This window comes from Crocodylus siamensis, chromosome 1 (assembly GCF_052110815.1).
Source record: "Crocodylus siamensis isolate JL-2025a chromosome 1, ASM5211081v1, whole genome shotgun sequence".
In the NCBI taxonomy this organism is placed as follows: Eukaryota; Metazoa; Chordata; order Crocodylia; family Crocodylidae; genus Crocodylus; species Crocodylus siamensis.
Window position 1 is genome coordinate 262095325 of NC_143395.1, and position 17335 is coordinate 262112659.

The window sequence follows — 17335 nt, forward strand, 5'->3', positions numbered from 1 at the left end:
ATTTATATATTTAGATATCATCTGTGTGGGGATTGGGGAAGTCAGTGTTGCCTAAAAGTTAAACTTAGGTACCAAAGGTACTTTGTGACATTTTCACATCCTGAAGTGTTTTAAGAACTTAAATTGTATTTTCTAAAGAGACTTGGGTTCCTGAATTCGACTGATACAGGTGCTTTGGAAAATGTTATTCCTACAGTCCACTTCCATTGTACAAAATCCCTATCAATCTGGAACTGATCTTGTCATCTGTCTAGTGCATTTGGCACAGAGCCTCATGATCTACAGTGAGATTTTGCATGGGTACAGCATTTGCTTGCATGGAACAGCTTGCAGGATCGAAACTTTAACTATGTTTTATGAGAATAAGACAAGTAATATTCAGCTCCATATGTCCAGAATGGTAACTTCACTCCTTAACTATTAAGTTTAAAGATAAAATGTAAAGTGGGATGTTTTTATTTCACTAAATACATTTTTATGCCAACATCCTCTAGTTTGGGATTTAGATGATTAACTTAACTAAAATGAAGTTTCTTGTCTGCAGGTATTTTGCTCTAACATGTTAGCAGCAGAATGAAGTATGTTTTATTACATTAAAAAACAAATTGTTCTCTTCACTTCCTGTGAGTGGCTGGTCTCAGAACATCAACTGCAGACTTACATAGATGCTATGAGTGCCCAAATTCACCTTTGTGTTAAAGTACAGCAGTGACTTCGTGAAATAGTTATGTTTACCTTGGGAAAAAGGTGTATACAGCCACAGTTGCTCTGGTTCATTTAGCAGGCAATATCTGTACATGCATATTATTGGCTGTGGGTAAAACTGTCACAAGTTCCTGAGGGGCTGAGGAGCCAAGTAGTCAAATCATTTAGACAGGGATGTCAAAGATATGGCCTGCAGGCTGGATTTGGCCTGCAGAGCCACATAACTTGGCCCCCCAGTGCTGATTCCACACAGGGCCAGTCCTGGACACGCCCACCTCCATGCCTCATGTGCCAGATCCAGGGCCTGGTCTGGCCAGTCCAGAACTTCACTGCACACAGTGCCTGCTTTGGCCAGTCCGGGATGAGCTACATGCAGCCTGCTTTGCCTCATCTGGGGTAGGTGCCACATGCAGTGCAGGTCCCAGAGCAGATGGGGAGTGCAGCACAGTCCCAGGCCAGCCAGTGCAGCCACTGAATCAAGTATGCAGGGTTTGGGGGGTCTCCCACATGCTGGATCCAGCGCCTGGGCTGACCCACTTGGCACATGGCATCTGTCCTGAATCAGCTGGAGTGGGTACTGCTTGTGATTTCTGTCCCAATCTAGCCACAGTAGGCACCATGTGCTGCACACTCACTCCCTGACTGGCCAGAATGAGCACTAGACCCAGCATGCGAGGTCCCAAAGGGCTTGCCTCATCCAGCCTGTGGACCAGTCCTGTGCCACTGTTCTGGCCCACAGGCCCAGATGAGTTTGACACACCTGATTTAGACACTTGAGAAAATTTTCTCTTTTCCATAAAAGAAAAAAAAGAAAATGGCCTACATAGGCCAGGCTGGACAGCAGCCATGATATGCACAATCTATAAATAGAAGGACCTATGTATGCATAGAACAATAAAGGTCTGCTGATGGAATAGCTTTTGGGACAAGAGGCCTGTTCACCACTAATAGGTGTGGAAAATGTCTCTGCGAAGGAAAGCAGAAGAGAGATGCTAAGGATCCCTGGGAGAATCATTGTAGAATAAATAACATGTTTCTTATCTTGATAAGTTTCTTGTTCAGTGTTTGAAGAAAGCAATTCTGTGATTCATTAACATTGTAATGACATTTGACATAAACAATCTGCAGTATTTCATTCCATACAAGGAGAGGGCTTAGGAGAGAACTATTGTAGAAACTAAAAGAATCAGAGCTGGCTTTATCTTGTTTTCCTAAAGAGATTAACTAAGTTTCCTTATAGTGTTTGATAGAGCCACGATATGTTAGTATTCAATATATTGTTTATTTTCACAATCGCTTTGAATTCAAAATTATATGGAGAGGAAAATAAATATATGTGTGTTTGTGTGATGTATTATCAGGACTGCACAGAAGCATTAAAGGACTGACAACGCAAAGCATTTACATGGCTTTTTCATACACTAAGAACAAATGACCTAATTAATAAAGCCAAATGTTTTCTTTCAGAACTTTGAGAGATTTTATTCCTCTATTATGACTTCTCTTGATGTTATCCTAGTGCTAGAGTGTTGTTTTGGCAAAGAAATAAAGCAGATAAAGCTATTTCTAATTAAGAATGAATATACAGCTAAAAGCCTCAGGTCATTTCAGTTTGGGGGAAGCAGGGAGGAGAGTGAGACTTTTCAGTGTCCAATTAACATTATGCTTCTATGTAGTTAAAAAACTGGCAGAATTTCTAAAAAGCTATGTAACTGAAAGAATTCTTAAATAAGAAAAGGCAATAAATTACAAATGTTACAAGTGAACAATTAAATTAAAGGAGGGGGTGGGGAGATGGATTTTCTTTATTTATTTTTGAGGAAGATCTTTCCCTGCTCTCATCCCTCTGTTTTTCATAATCTGTTCTGGGTGATTTTTTATTTAAAATGCATATATATTCCTAAATATAAAAGGGATATTAAAAACAATTGTTATTTTATTAAAAAACCTAGGCTACAATCAGGTCAACTGAATATTTCCTTTAACATGTGCATTATGACTCCTTAGCAACATAAATCAATAGTTTTTTCAAACATACTAATGAACATATATGAGGAAGCTCTCTTTCATTGCATCATGGTGACTTTTAAGCATGTCAATATTGGTAGTGTTAACAGCACTGCTAAAATAAAGAACTAGATGTTTAAAACATAATTTATGAAGTGAGCTCTATGTTTTCTGCGTTTTTCTCTGCTTGTCCAATACAAATCAACCAAATAAACTTCACTTTTGTTTGTTGCCAGTTTCAGGTTCTGAGTGTTGCAGTATGTGGTTTACAAATACTTTATCAGAAGTATTTGCTTAAAAAAATAACTGTTTCCACTGTGTCTTGAATTACCAATGGAAATATTAAATTATATTTAAACAAAAGATAAAGTATTTTTACAGTTCAGTTTTAATTTGGGCTTGGATTTGAAGCAACTCTTTAAATGGAAGAAGATAATGTTTCATAGTTTCTAGGGTCAGAAGGGACCTGAACAGATCATCTAGTCCGACCCCCTGCCATGGCAGGAAAGAGTATTGGGGTCAAACAACCCCAGCAAGATGTGCATCCAACCTCCTCTTAAAGACCCCCAGGGTAGAAGCCTGCACCACTTCTCTTGGAAGCTGGTTCCAGACCCTAGCCGCCCTGACTGTGAAGTAGCGCCTCCTGATATCTAACCTAAACCTACCCTCTGCCAGCTTGTGGCCGTTATTCCTGGTCACTCCTGGCGGTGCTCGGGGAAACAGTGACTTCCCCAATGCCTGCTGATCCCCCCAGACTAGTTTATAACAGGCCACAAGATCTCCCCTCAGCCTTCTTGTCTGGAGGCTGAACAGGTTCAGGTCCCGTAGCCTCTCATAGGGTCTGCCCTGTTGTCCCCTGATCATATGAGTGGCCTCCTCTGGACCCTCTCCATGCTGTCCACATCCCTCTTGCAGTGTGGCTCCCAGAACTGGATGCAGTACTCCAGCTGCGGCCTGACCAGTGCTGCACAGAGGGGAAGGATCACCTCTTTGGACCTGCTCGAGATGCATCTGTGGATGCATGCCAAGGTGTGGTTGGCCTTCCTAACTGCCTCTCCACACTACCGGCCCATGTTCATCTTGGTGTCAATGATGACCCCCAGATCCCTTTCCGCCTCCATGCTGACAAGAGGGGAGTTCCCTAACCTATAGGTATGATGCCGGTTGTTCCTCCCGAGGTGCATCACCTTGCACTTGTCTGTTTTGAAACCCATCCTATTCTCATCCGCCCACCCTTGTAATCTGTCTAAGTCTGATTGTAGTCTGTTGCATCCTTCCAGTGTGCCCACATCCCCCGACATCTTAGTGTCATCAGCAAATTTGAACAGGGTGCTTTTTACCCCCCGTCCAAATCGCTGATGAAGATGTTGAACAGTGTGGGCCGAGGACCGAGCCCTGCAGAACCCCACTGCCCACGTCCTTCCAGGTTGAGAAGGACCCATCCACTACCACCCTCTGGGTGCGGCCCACCAGCCAGTTGGCGACCCATTTGACTGTGTGGGTGTCTATACCACAGCCCCCCAGTTTCTTAATGAGAACGGGGTGAGAGACAGTGTCGAAAGCCTTCTGGAAGTCCAGGAAAACTATATCGACTGCTACCCCTGCATCTAATGGTGATCGTAAAAGGCCAGCAGGTTGGTCTGACAGGACCTGCCACTGATGAACCCATGTCAGTTGCCCCTAAGCATGCAGTCCCCTGCTGGCCCCTCCTGGATGTGTGCCAGCATAATTTTCTTGAACAGCTTGCCTAGGATCTAGATAAGACTAACCGGGCTATAGTTTCCTGGGTCCTCCTTCCTGCCTTTTTTGAAGATGGGGACCACGCTGGCCCTCTTCCAGTCCTCTGGTACCTCACCAGAGCACCACAAGTGCTCATAAAGCCGTGCCAGGGGACTTGCAATGACCTCGGCCAGTTCCTTTAGAACTCTAGGGTGGAGATCATCTGGACCGGCTGACTTGAATACGTCCAACCCCTCCAGAAGCTCCCTAACTAAATCCTCACTAACCCGTGGCCCAGGTGTGCCTCCCCCAGGGCCCGAGGGGGGCCCAGCAGGGAGGTAGCTGTTCTGGCCCTACTTAGGAAGACTAATAAAACTAATAATCCTTCATGAGACACCAGTTTGCCAGGTGTTGCACTTTCTTAACACTTCATGAATGAGAAGACTTCTGTAACTCCAAGGACAACTCATGTAAACAGCTCTGAAGAATTAGGGCTTAAGTTTTTGAGGAATGCATATAAATAAGTTTTATAGTTTAATCTGACATTAATGTTCTATGTACAGGTCACATTATGTTGCAGAGGGAGTCCACCGTTAACTTCTTTCTTCCTTTATTGCCGTTTATTATAAATTATTTCACCGCAATTTCAAAGATAAGTGAAATCTAAACAAATGTATAAAAATAATGTTTATTAATTACATTTTCCTTGCTTCTTTCTTTCCCCCTACATGAAATAAGTTCAACAATCCGTTTTTACTTTTAGAAAATTACGCCATACGTAAGATGAAATTCACCTCTGTTTAGAGAGTGCCGCTAGAAGGTTATTAAATCCCATTTAGCTCCTCTTTTTGCCATCATCAGAAAGCCTGCAGAACATAATGCCTGACATTTTTCTAGGATGACAGGGGCCTTTAGATATACAAAATGCATTTAAAATCAACTTTGTAATTCTAAGACTAGAATTATTTCTTGACCTGTGTCTATCTTGACAGTGTTCCATATTTACCATCAGTTTTCAAGCAGTTCTCCTATATTGAGTTCAATGGCTGGTTCTGCTTAAAAGTTTATTGGCACAATACAGTTTTGTGAGTGGTAACTACATATAGGATGACATGAAGGGAAAGCCTTTTTGTGAGCTAGTAAAGGGAAGGAGGACTGTACATGTTTAGCCTAGAGTTGCTACTTATAGTTAAAATAACTTGTCCTCAACTATTATTTGGGGGCATATACATGTGCAAATGCTGCTTGATGGATTTACTCCAGAGTATTCTCCAGTAGCATTCTGCTGCTACCATGTTAGAGCACCATGGGCAGGCACTTACACATGCGCCCATTTGGGAGCAGATTTGATGCTCCTGGAAGCAGTCTGCTTTTGCCCCTGACCAGGACAGTTCTTGATCAGCTTTGGGTTGATTAGCTCAGGCTGTTCAATTCCTGGTCAGCTCCAGGCTGCACATGCAGACTTTCCCTCGTAGCCTGGGGCTGGCTGAGAACTGGCCTGTTGGGGCAGGTCCTGGCCACAGCTCCCTGCCCCAGTTCCGTTCTGCAGTTGAGGAGCAGGGGCTAGGAGTTCCCTGCTGCTGGGGAGGAGGACACTGTCCCCAACTAGGATCTGGTGGTGGGGCCCACCCAGGTACCAGGCAGCTCCTGGGGGCAGGGAGCTCAACCTCTCAACCTCTGCTGCCTGGCTGACTGGGAGCAAATTTGCTGTTAGCCAGCCATCTATGTGTGCCTTACTGCACAGTAATTACTAGCTGCTTGCAAATGCATATAGCAAAATAACTGCCTCGTGGAGCAAATTGCTCCGCAGCAAGGGTCTGCAGTGCTTAGATGCAGATGCTTACTAGTCATTAATTTGCTCTATTACTCAATAAAGCATCTCATGTAGACACGCCCTTTGGCAATAAATAGAAACTGGGCTTTTGCTATTCTGAACTTACTGTCAGCACCATAATCTTGGACACTTATGTCCTAGGAATTCATGCCACTTAAATAGAACTCCAGAGAGTGGCTGTGTTCCAACACTGATTTGTCCTTTTATAACCTACATGCATATAATAATAAAGTAATAGATATATTTTTTTAACCTTTGCAAAATCTATAGATGTGACTGCTAATGATTAAAATATTAGCCCACACTTGCATTTCCTTGTGCCTTAACTATAGCACAATTAATTGCTTTCCTGCCTTATCTATTACCTGTTTATCATCTATTAGAAAAGCAAAAGCATGCTTAATTTTTTTATCGTCCTGCCACTCTAGTGTCATCCACCTTTTATTTACAGTCCTTGGCTTCTGATCAGCCTGGAGATTATTATGTGTAATCTCTTATTACTTGTACTGGCATTTAAAATCTTCATTCAACAGCTTCTCCCATGTGCCAGTTTGATTCACACTTGCAGTCTTTTATGGGTTTTGCCCCCTGGGTGAGACAATTTTACATGTCTTCTCTTTGTACCTGTGCAATTTCTAAGTGGAGAGTTTTCTTTTATGTGGTTCCAAGCTGTTGGGAAAGCTATCTTTTTCAAGTGTGTGTATTTGTTAAGTTTTATAGTTGCACAGGGCATTTCATAATTTGCATAGGAAGTGTACTAACTAATGTTAATCATTGCTTAAATTTTCCAGGGTTCATCTACATTAATTAGTCAGTATTTGCAACACTTCTAAAATGTAACTGAGGTTCTTTCCATTTTGCTTTTAGTATATCAATGAGACGTATAGAATAAATGACTTTTTAAACTGCATACTGAGATAGGCTAAGAGGGTTGAGGAGTAAATAGTTCGCAACTCCAGTGTCTGTCCAGTTAGACAATACCTAGTAAACAAAGCTTGAAAGTTTTAGTATTTTTTTCTTTGTAATAAAAATGATGTGTTCATTAACATTTTAGTAGTATAACAGTAGAACATATGCATGGAGAAATGTTTTACAAGAAAAATGCTTTTTTTTTCATTTAGAGATGCATTCTCAATCTCTCCTCAGTAGTCTTTTTATTTTTCAGTGATTCATAAATGACATTTAGTCATACCAGTCCCAAAAAAGCCATGCTGTATGTATTCTAACAGTCATTATTGGAACCTAGTTGTGCTAAATTTCAGACACACTATTTTGTGCGCACATTCTTGCTTGTGCTTGTGTGTGCTCTCTCTCCCAAATCAGTTTTGAACTTATTTACAAAATGCACCTTGGACAAAGTCATATCAGAAGGATGCATAGCTCGTCTGTGCTTTCCCTTTGTTCTCTCACTTATTCCTTGCAGGAATCTGTGTTCACTATCCCTCTTTGTGTTGAGTGATGGGAAAGATGCTAAGATTCTATTTCTTGATCCACATCAGAAATGGATCCAGGATTTTGAAAAGTGGAGTGATGGAACAGCAACCAGGGCTGCAGAGGTGTTTGTACCCCTTGCTCCCAGCCTTTCTCCCCTTGTCCCCCACCAAGGGTGCGTAGCCCGTGCCATAGGAGAAGCAGTTGAGGACTTTAACTCCCCAAAGCAGATAAAAATCTTCCCCCTCCTCCCCTACATGCTTAGAATTGTATCCCCCTTCTCCCCCACTCCTGCCTGCTGCTGCTACTGCCACTGTTCCCACTGTCTTGGGGGTGAGGGAAGCTCCAGACCCACTCCTACCTGCTCCAGCTGGGTTGTTTGGGGACCAGGCTTCAGGGTGGTGGCTCTGATCCCCATTTCCAGGTTCCCCCTTTCTGTTTCTAGATTGACAGCTGGGGTGACCAGGGAAGGAGGGGGAACCTATCTGCTGCTGCAGTGTCTCCACTGACCCAAGGACAGGGGGAAGCCAGAGCCACTCTTGCCCATTCCAGCAAGCCTGCATGCAGGCTTACTGCAGGAGGACATGCCTGCATGTCCTCCTGTAGTGGGGAAAGGTATAATTGGGGAACGTAAAAAAAAAAAAGTTGCTGTCAGGTACTTCTGTGGTATGGTCAGGAAAGGTGGGTGTAACCATGCCTCTGCACTTTCTTTGGATCCACCCGATCCACATGGCGAAGTGGTTAGGTGTGCAGAGGAGTCATCACCAGATTTGTGCACCACTCAAATCCTACTTAAGCCTTCAAGTTAGAACTGAAATGGTGTATCGGCCCTTCCTGGCTTACAGATGGATTTTTACCTTACCTGATTCCTGACTGTTACAGTGTTGCTGGTGACTCATCAGTTTACATGCTGGGCCAAATCTGAAGTAGTACATAGGCAAAGCTCCCATTGATTCATTAGGAATGTTGCCAGGGTAAGTGAGAGTGGGTCATTCCTACATCCCCTGGAAGAGTCAGGGTTATTATTTCTTTATTGATTTGATTTTTATGCTGCCCTTGTTTAAAAAGAAGGCTAAGGACAGCTTAAAATAGAACCCAGAAAGGTATAGAAACAGAGTCAAATATTAAAATTAAAAAAATGCAACAAAATAACCCCCCCCCCCCAAAAAAAAAAAAACAAAAAACCTCCAGACTGAAAAACAATCCACTCTCTTCTGTACCCCTACATCTAATCAAGGCCAGGCTCCCCCACCCCACCTATCTTTCCAACCTACTTTCAATACAAGAAAATAGACATTCCCTCTCCCTCACCCCACCCTCTGCAACCATTTCCCTCCCCTCCCTTCCAGCAGACTGCTTCAGACCCAGGGGAATTTTCATGTCCCCACCTTTGCTTTGCCTCTCTTTCCCCAAAACCTACTCATATATTAAAAGCCATTGCTAGGTTTAAAAAGAAAAGAAAATAGAGACAGTACTAATAGAGCCTCCCTTTCCCCATGTCTGTCCCTGTCATAGGGCAATGCCAGAGGGCACCCTTTGGCAGCTCCTGCCCTAAGGTGTTGTCCAGTCCTTTTAAGGGCCCCATGCTGGTTTATTTTTCCAAAATCCTTTATTTTTCCAGCTCAGCTGGTCATGCAGTTTACTCAGCCCTCATTGAAAAAAATTTTTGTACAAAATAATTTTTACTTTTAATATCTTCCTTGTTTCTTTGGGGTTTATGTTCAAATGGCTAAATGCATAATTCTTTTTCCTCAAGATCCTGCATGTGTGGTTATGGTTCCTGAATGATCGGTCTTTGTGAGATTTCATGCTGAGCTCACCCTTGACCACTTCAAGCTTAAGTGAAGGGAAAGTTTGTGATTACTCTAGCAAACGGCTGGTACTAGAAAGGGTGTTAGATAACACAGATCAGCTAATTCTGGCCTAACCTTAAATCCTTTTCCTTATTTGGACCAAGTCTAAGCAATCTTCCTAAGGCAAAATTCCCAATGAAATTAACTGAACTTTGAAAAGATGTCACAGGAAGGATTTGCACTCATTCCTAAGTCAAAATATTGCATGTTTACCCAGGACTTAGTATAAGCCCTGTATTCTTCTTATTCCTCCTCTTTTTCTAGAGGGCAAATGGTTAGTTATTTTTAACTGAAATGCATTTCTTTAATGTCTTATCTTTCTAGACTGGCAGATAGCTACTCTTGCTTTGCTTTTGGGTGGTGCTGCCATCATTCTCATCGCTTTCCTGGTTGGATTGATTTCAATCTGCGTAGGATCTCGGAGGCGCTTCTACAGACCAGTGGCAGTCATGCTATTTGCAGCAGGTAAATACATTACCCAAACAGTCTGAAAATTTCCTAAGGCGAGCTGCTTTTTCTTACAGAAGAGAGCGTGAGTTGGTTGAATAATAATTCAGAGATATTTGAGTTGTCTTATGCTAAATTGTATTACGTATTATTTTTGCAATGCATTAATCATTTTTACAGTGCACTGATACCACTTTTAAATCTAATGCAAACAAATATTGTTTATAAAGCATGTGATGTAGCAGGGGCTAGAAGGGATGATGTTGAAAGCATCAGCTTTTAGAGTCAGTGATATTATGTTGCCTGATTGCTCCCACCCCCTTAATATTTTTCAAAGCCCTGTCTGAAGTTTTAATGTCCTTCATTTTAAAATTCAAAAATAGGGAAAATTAATTCCCAAGTGTGAACCCTTGAAGCCGTAAGTATGAAAATAAATAGGATTAAATTGAAAGGTGTTTATTCTGTTCCTGTGCCACAGGAGGAATTAATTTCATTGTGTCAGGTTAGCTCTTAGTTATTAATTTAACAACTGTCACACTGTAAAGCCCCTCTTTGATTTTCAAAGTACCAAAATGGAACAGTTTATGCAGAGTACAGGGAGACTTTAAGAAAGACCCTTGAAGACAAACAGGCCAGAAAAATGCTCTAATGCTGTACATAATTGCCATACTGAATCATCCCTCGTTTTATGTATTTTGGTGTTTTCGTCTTAGCTAGTAAAAGATAATTTTCTCCCCCTGAGATCCACCAACCTTGGCTTCCCTTCATTCTGTCAGTCATATCTGTGTTGGAACCAGCAGAATAAGCCTGTCTCATAGCCCATAATGAAGAAACTGACAGCACCATCTAGTCTGTTGGATGGATTTTAAAAAGCCATTTACAACAATATGAAAAGATAGGTCCTCGGATTTTGAAGGGTATTTTGAACTGAAACAAAGATCTGAAGAAGGATCCTGCTGCCCCCTGCTGTTTGCTTGAACATTGTTGAACTGTCAGAGCTAGAGAGAGGCATGTATACATGCAAGTAATATGCAGTCTAGCTCAGTTTGTTTTTTAGAGAGAGATGACAAAGTGGGTTCAGAATTCTTCAGTAGAGTTGGGTCTTGATGAGCTGCATATGACATACATGCCCAAGACAACCTAATCCTTTTCTCCTTTTAAGAAGACTGCACATTACAAAATTATGCCTAGCAATTAATTTAAGGACATGGGATTATTGACCTTCATTCATAGTTTTTCATTTGCTCTTTGACTCCATACGTCATAACAGTTTGCATTAACTGCTTAGAAATATACCCCGGTCATGTTTTATTGCTTAATTAATATATTATTAACTTAATAACTTAAAGACATGTTTTCTCTTTAGAGAGAGAGCAAGAGAGAGAGAGAACTCAATATATTTAATTGGGAATTAATTGAATTTTCTTTGTGTAGTAAAACAATTTTGCTGTTAATGATAATCTCCATCAATAAGATACCCATATTAGTTCTCTACCACTTGAGAGAGATCTGCCTGTTTCTTTTAACTTACGTATTGGGTATAGGTTTGGGTGTTAAAATGCTGTGGCCCGGAATGTGTTCAGGGGAGGAATATGATGAAGCTGAGCAGAGTTGCCTTATGTCACATCATTATCTGACAAATTTAATGCTTTGTGATTTCTTGTTGACATTTTCATAGTTTCCTCTTCAGGATTGTTGCTCTGGTTTCAGCTGTTGTTGGAGGTGGGTGGAGGCCTGACATCACCTGAAAGCACTGTGTTGCTGCAGGTGGGCTGTTGGCTATATTAGGGAAGGGTTTGCTCTCCATGCAGATATTCCTTGATTTAGATTGTTCTGTGGTTTCAGAATATCTTAGTGGTTAGCCAGGCACAGCTCCAAGAATCTGTTGATATTATGGCAGATTCTACGTGAATATGCTTAGGAATTTAATCCTAAATATGCTTCCAGTGAAGAGAGCTACTTACAATGTAAGGCAGCTAGAACAACTGACAGGTGTAGGGAAATGGATGACAATTGTGGTAGGAGCTATAAAATAAGTGAGGGTGGGGCCTGTAGAGACTTTAGATTCTGATCAGTTGTTTAAGGTTTTTATTTGGTTGGCTATTTTTAACTGTGTTTTGTCTCAATTTAATGCTTACATGGCAAATGTGGAAAGAGTTAAGGACTAAGAAAGAAGACTAAGGAAGAAGATGGACAAGTTAGTTTTTGAGAATAGGCCACTAAGGGGTAAGCCAGTAAGTAGACTGGCAGATGGATCATTTAAAATGTGTATGCAGAATTAAGTAGTTAAGTGGAAGAACAACTGTATAGAGTTAATATTATAAACACAAACTTGCTTTTTCCATGAACTCGGATCTCTTGACTTCTGTATATAGATCTTTTTTCCACATCCAGTCTAAATCTTATTCATTTGGTCTGTAATCCATGATTTGCATTACATATCAGCTTTCCTCAAAATTGAAATGTTTTAAGTGTCTTCCCATTGGAGCATATTGCAGTTTTATGTTTTGTTTACCCTTTAACATTAGTTTGTGGTGGGGACATTCTTGTCAGGTAGCTCCTGTTTCTAGATTCTCCCTCACTAGTAAAAAGGAGGTGACCTCTCCAGGCAGGAGGGTCCTCTTCAGACACTAGTAGGTGTTGGAGAGGCAGTATTTCACACAACCATCATTCCATCACCTTTCCTAATGAACAAGCAGTTCAAATGCCATTCAAGCACTGATTCTGTAGTCACAGATTAGGGGGGCTCCTTCCCTTTTGGATGATTTCTGATTCTCATATGTACATTCATAGGGAGCACATAGATATATCTTCCAATCCCATGGTCAAATCTCATGCTTTTGTGTTACTGCATAAGTAGCATGTCCTACTATTTACTCAGTGTTTGGCAAATAATATCCGCATTCTTCAGCTGGAGGTGGGATGACTTTCTCTAAGCTTGAGAATCTGGGAACAATGACTTTTATACTGTTGGTATGTGAAGTAGAGGCTCCATATTTTATTTGATACCTCTTTAAGACCATGCCTTGAATTTTTTTTTAAGGTACTGTTCAGAGCACCTTGAACTAAATAGATACATCCTGTTTTAAAGACTTGTAAGTGCAGTAGCATTCTTCATGAAAATGAGCCCTGCACTGTGGGATGGACTTGGAGTGAATATTGGAGTTTGTAACATGAGATTAGCCTATTTTAGTAGTTAGAATTTCTTTTAAAAAGCTGTCTTTTGTTTGGCTACTGAAAGAACTGGTGGTTCCAGAACTGCAGCATATTTAGTCCTATAAATAAGGCCACATAAAACTGAGCCTTTGCTAAATTCAGCTGCAAGGGATTTTTCTGTAGTAATATGCACTTGGTTTCAATGTGCCCAGTCACCTCTGGACTTGCTTACTGCTTACACCAGCAGTATAAGAATGTGGCAGGGTGCTCAGGGTGACTGCCACACGAGTGGCAACAGCAATTTCTGGGTGCTGCTGCTGTCATGATCACAGTTCTAGGGCCATGGCAAAAGCTGTTTTACCGACACCCCAGTTGGTACCCAGGGCAGTTGCCCCTGTCATTCTACCCTACTTGTGCTACTGGCTTACGCTTCAGGTTTTTTTACCTTAACTTTTCCAGCTGCCGCCACTCATCCACATAGCTTCACGGTTAATAACAACAGTGAGGGGCATGTAGGTGTAATGGGTATATGGGTGTAAAACAGCTGCAGAATTAAATAGAATGCAGTACAGAATTGATATAGTTGTTTGAAGTCAAAAGCTAATCTACACTTGCACTTCTGTTGTTTCTGTCAGTGGTGCAGCTAGGCCATTAATAGCAATAGTGATAACTAATATTTTTAAAAAGGCAGTTGGTACATAGCCTCTTTAACTGCAGGTTTCTATTCCAAAAGGATCCGTCTGCCTCTTTTTCTTTGTGAATTTGATGCATTGATTTCTCTGTAGTGTACTGAATTTGTGTGTTAGCATTTCAGAAGCGACTTGATAAAAGTACCTCCTGATGACTCAGCATGGAAGTCCTGAGGCCTCAGTTCAGGAAAGTGCTAAAGCATGTTTTTAAGTCCATCTTTCTTTGGAACGATTCATTGATTTTGCTAGGACTTAGGCAGGGATTCAGAAGCTACAGGCATGCCTACATGGTTTTTTTTTCTGAATAATAATGCTCTCAATCAGCATGAAAATATCCTTACCCTAAGAGTATGAACTTATCCTATTGTCCTTGGTCAAAATTTACTCTCCTGCCCTTCCTGCAGTTGCATTGCTAGAAGACAAAATGCTGAGTGTAGCAGCATTAAAATTGTACTCACCTGCAGGGCTGCCCTGCAGAGGGACAAAGTGTGAGGAGAGATTGGGTTTGTAGGAATATCATTTGCCCTAAGGGCGAGTGAAGCTGCTTTGGAGGCAGCCCTCTTTGAAGTGGGCGGGGTGATGTAACCCCAGCAGGGGTTTTGCATGAAGGGAACATTAGCAAAAGCCTGGGAAGAGTCCTATCGTGGAAGTGGCTGAGAGGACTTGTTTAAAAATGGGGAGCAGTTTTTCTCTGGAGGGAGAATAAAAGGAAGAGAGAGGAGAAGAGAGAGAGGCTGGAGGCCAGGAAAAAAACCACATCACCACGGCCGGCCCTCAGAAAGCCCCTATCGGACGTCTGCAGAAGTGGTAGCTGGAGGCTGCACCAGAGAGAGACACGGTATCTTTTCTTCCTCTTGTTCCCCTTTGGAGCCCTGCCGGGGTAGGCACAAAAGAGGAGCTGCCTGTCAAGACACTCTGAGCCTGGGAAGAACCTCCTGCAAGCCCCTGCATGGCATGGATGAGCACAGGAGGGGAGTGGGATACAGACCAGGGGGAGACTGCCCTGATTTGCTCCATGAGTGAGAAGGCACCCAGGGAGGGGCAGGCTCAGTGTGCCGGAGTGAGCACTGGGTAGAGGGAGCAGGTGACTATTACAGCATACCAGAAGCCCTGGTGCCGGGTAGGGCCCAGGGAGAGGCTGCATTTGTTGGGTTGTGTGAGGGACACTGGACAGGGGGGCAGCCCCAACCCCATGTGCAGCAGGCATTCTGTGCATGCCGCGTGTAGCACGCACACTGGCTCCACCCCTGAACACCCAGTACACCCTGTACACCCATGTGGCACAAGCCAGCCCCAGGTGCTGCATGTGGCATACAAGCTAGCCCGAGGTGCATGTTGCATGCAGTGCCTGCGCCAGACTAGCCTTGCATGCTGGATCTGGGGCTGGTTGGGGTCAGGCCCATGGACCAACCCTCAATACCACATGCACCACATAGGGGCTAGAGACAGACAATACACACAAACTGATTTAAGTTTGATCAGAAACTGGTTTAACCCTGTAGCAGAACAGATGTTCAATGCGCATAAACCAGTTTGAAAATAGCTGAAACCAGTTTGAGATGAATCTGGCTGAATGCAGGATCAGACTTAACTGATTTGAGTAAAACTGGTTTATGCAATGTCTGTCCCAGATTTCTTCATGGTTTAAGCTAAACCAGAGTCCCCCAGCATCCCAGATGTTTTGCAGACCAGGACAGGGATCTCTGCTCCGGAGCAGGGCTGGCCCTGCCCCTCTACTCCCTGGCTGGAGCTCTGGCAGAGGCTGCAGGCACAGCAGTGTCTGCCTGGCTCTTCCCCTTGCTCCCCACCCACCCTGCTCAATCAGGGATTTTCCCCTCTCTTCTCCCACAGCACAGACCATAGCCAGCATGTGGTATGCCGTGCAAGGCAGACAAGGCAAAGGCAGATAGGACAGTGTTTGCTTAGAGCTTCTGGGGGCTAATCAACAGGTAGCTGGTAATGTCCCGCCCTTCCTTCCTTGGAAAAAGTTGTTTAAGAAGAGCTTGAACTAATGATAGATCCTTTTGCTTTGTTAATGGGGTGCTAAATGCTAACAACTCCCTGTGTAACTCTCTGCTGTCTAACTCAGTGCTCTGTTATCAATTGCCTGCTGGCCCCATCCAGGTGGTGGGGGGAACCCCTCCCTAATCAGAGCATCTTGTGGGGCCTGGCCATGCCCCACTCAGCTCAGCATTATGGAGGGGAAGGGAGGGCTGTTCTAGCACCCCTGGCTTCTAGCCTGAGCCACTGTAGGCATGTGCCTGCATTTCCTCAGTCCAAGGGGATCTCTGTGTGGTTACAACCAGTTCAGCCTAGCCAGGTTAGACTAACCTGCAAAGATCTAGGCTCAGGCTTTTTGAATGTCTGTTCCTAACCACAATGAACCAACTCTGTGTGCCAGGGTTGGTGGCCACTGCATGTAGCACGTGGAGCTGGCATGCATGCTGTATGCAGTGTACAGAGGCAGTTTAGGATGTGTGCTGCATATGGGGGTCAGTCTGACCCCATGGTCCTTGTCTGGCCCATGGGCTGAATGAGTTTGATACTCCTGGTCTACATCAGGAATGTGTGATTTGAAAACAATCACTTGAAAACACAAGTAGTGACAGCCAAAGTCTGTCTGGGGAGCTGCTGGGTGCTCAGTACTCTTTGGATTTATCCTTTTTATTGTTATTGTTTTTAAATAATAGCTACAGAGCTTGGTTTTCTGTTCTCACAATTACCTGGAGTTACATCAGTTTAAAATAAACAAGGATGTGAATGAAGTCCAAGAATAGAAAACATAAAACATGAAAAATATTTTTAATTCCATGCAAAGCTTGGGCTATTGTGACAACACAGTTCACACTATATACTACTATTGACTTCAGTTGAACTGGTGTGAAAGTATGGTTGTAACTGAGCTGGAGTAACTTCTTGCTGAGAATCTTCTTGGTTTAAGAAGTACTGTGTTCCATTTATTTCTAGATCACTGCTTTAGACCAGTGATCTAATTTGTCTCTTGAATCTACACTGTTATCTGTGCAAAGTTCCTCTGATTTCGGAACAGCTCAGAACAACTGACAACAGACATGTCTTTTTCATAAAAACTGCTATCCACATTGGCAGCCTTCAGTGGAAAGCCAAAGATTGAATGCAAGTGAAAACCCATCTTACAATAAGTTTGTTTCACAGTACTAGGACTGCAGTACTGAAAATCTTGCACTTTACGTTTGGAATAGCAGTTAATTAAAGGGCTTATTCTTTAACTAAAATGGCAAACTGGCATCTTTCATTAGTATTTAATCCTTAGTAGATTGTAAAGTAAAATAAAAAGGCAAGTGAAAATTTGTGTGTACCATAAATGTGTAAGCAGTATGATAGTAACCTTAATATTTTATTTTGCTATAATTTCTCATGTAATTTCAAAGAGAATTCTATAATTCAGAGTTCTTTTAATATAATTATGAGTTTGGCCCTGGACATTTAAAAAAACTAATAGCTTTTTTGCTTTT

General features: G+C 42.5%; 1 protein-coding gene across 1 annotated transcript in view; it reads left to right on the top strand.

The window, feature by feature from the left end:
• TMEM47 (transmembrane protein 47) overlaps positions 1 to 17335 on the top strand; it is a 30647-nt gene that overhangs the window by 7842 nt on the left and 5470 nt on the right. The window contains exon 2 of the mRNA XM_090061787.1: positions 9874 to 10014. Coding sequence (XP_089917913.1) covers positions 9874 to 10014 — 141 coding nt within the window. The remainder of the gene's footprint in view (positions 1 to 9873; positions 10015 to 17335) is intronic.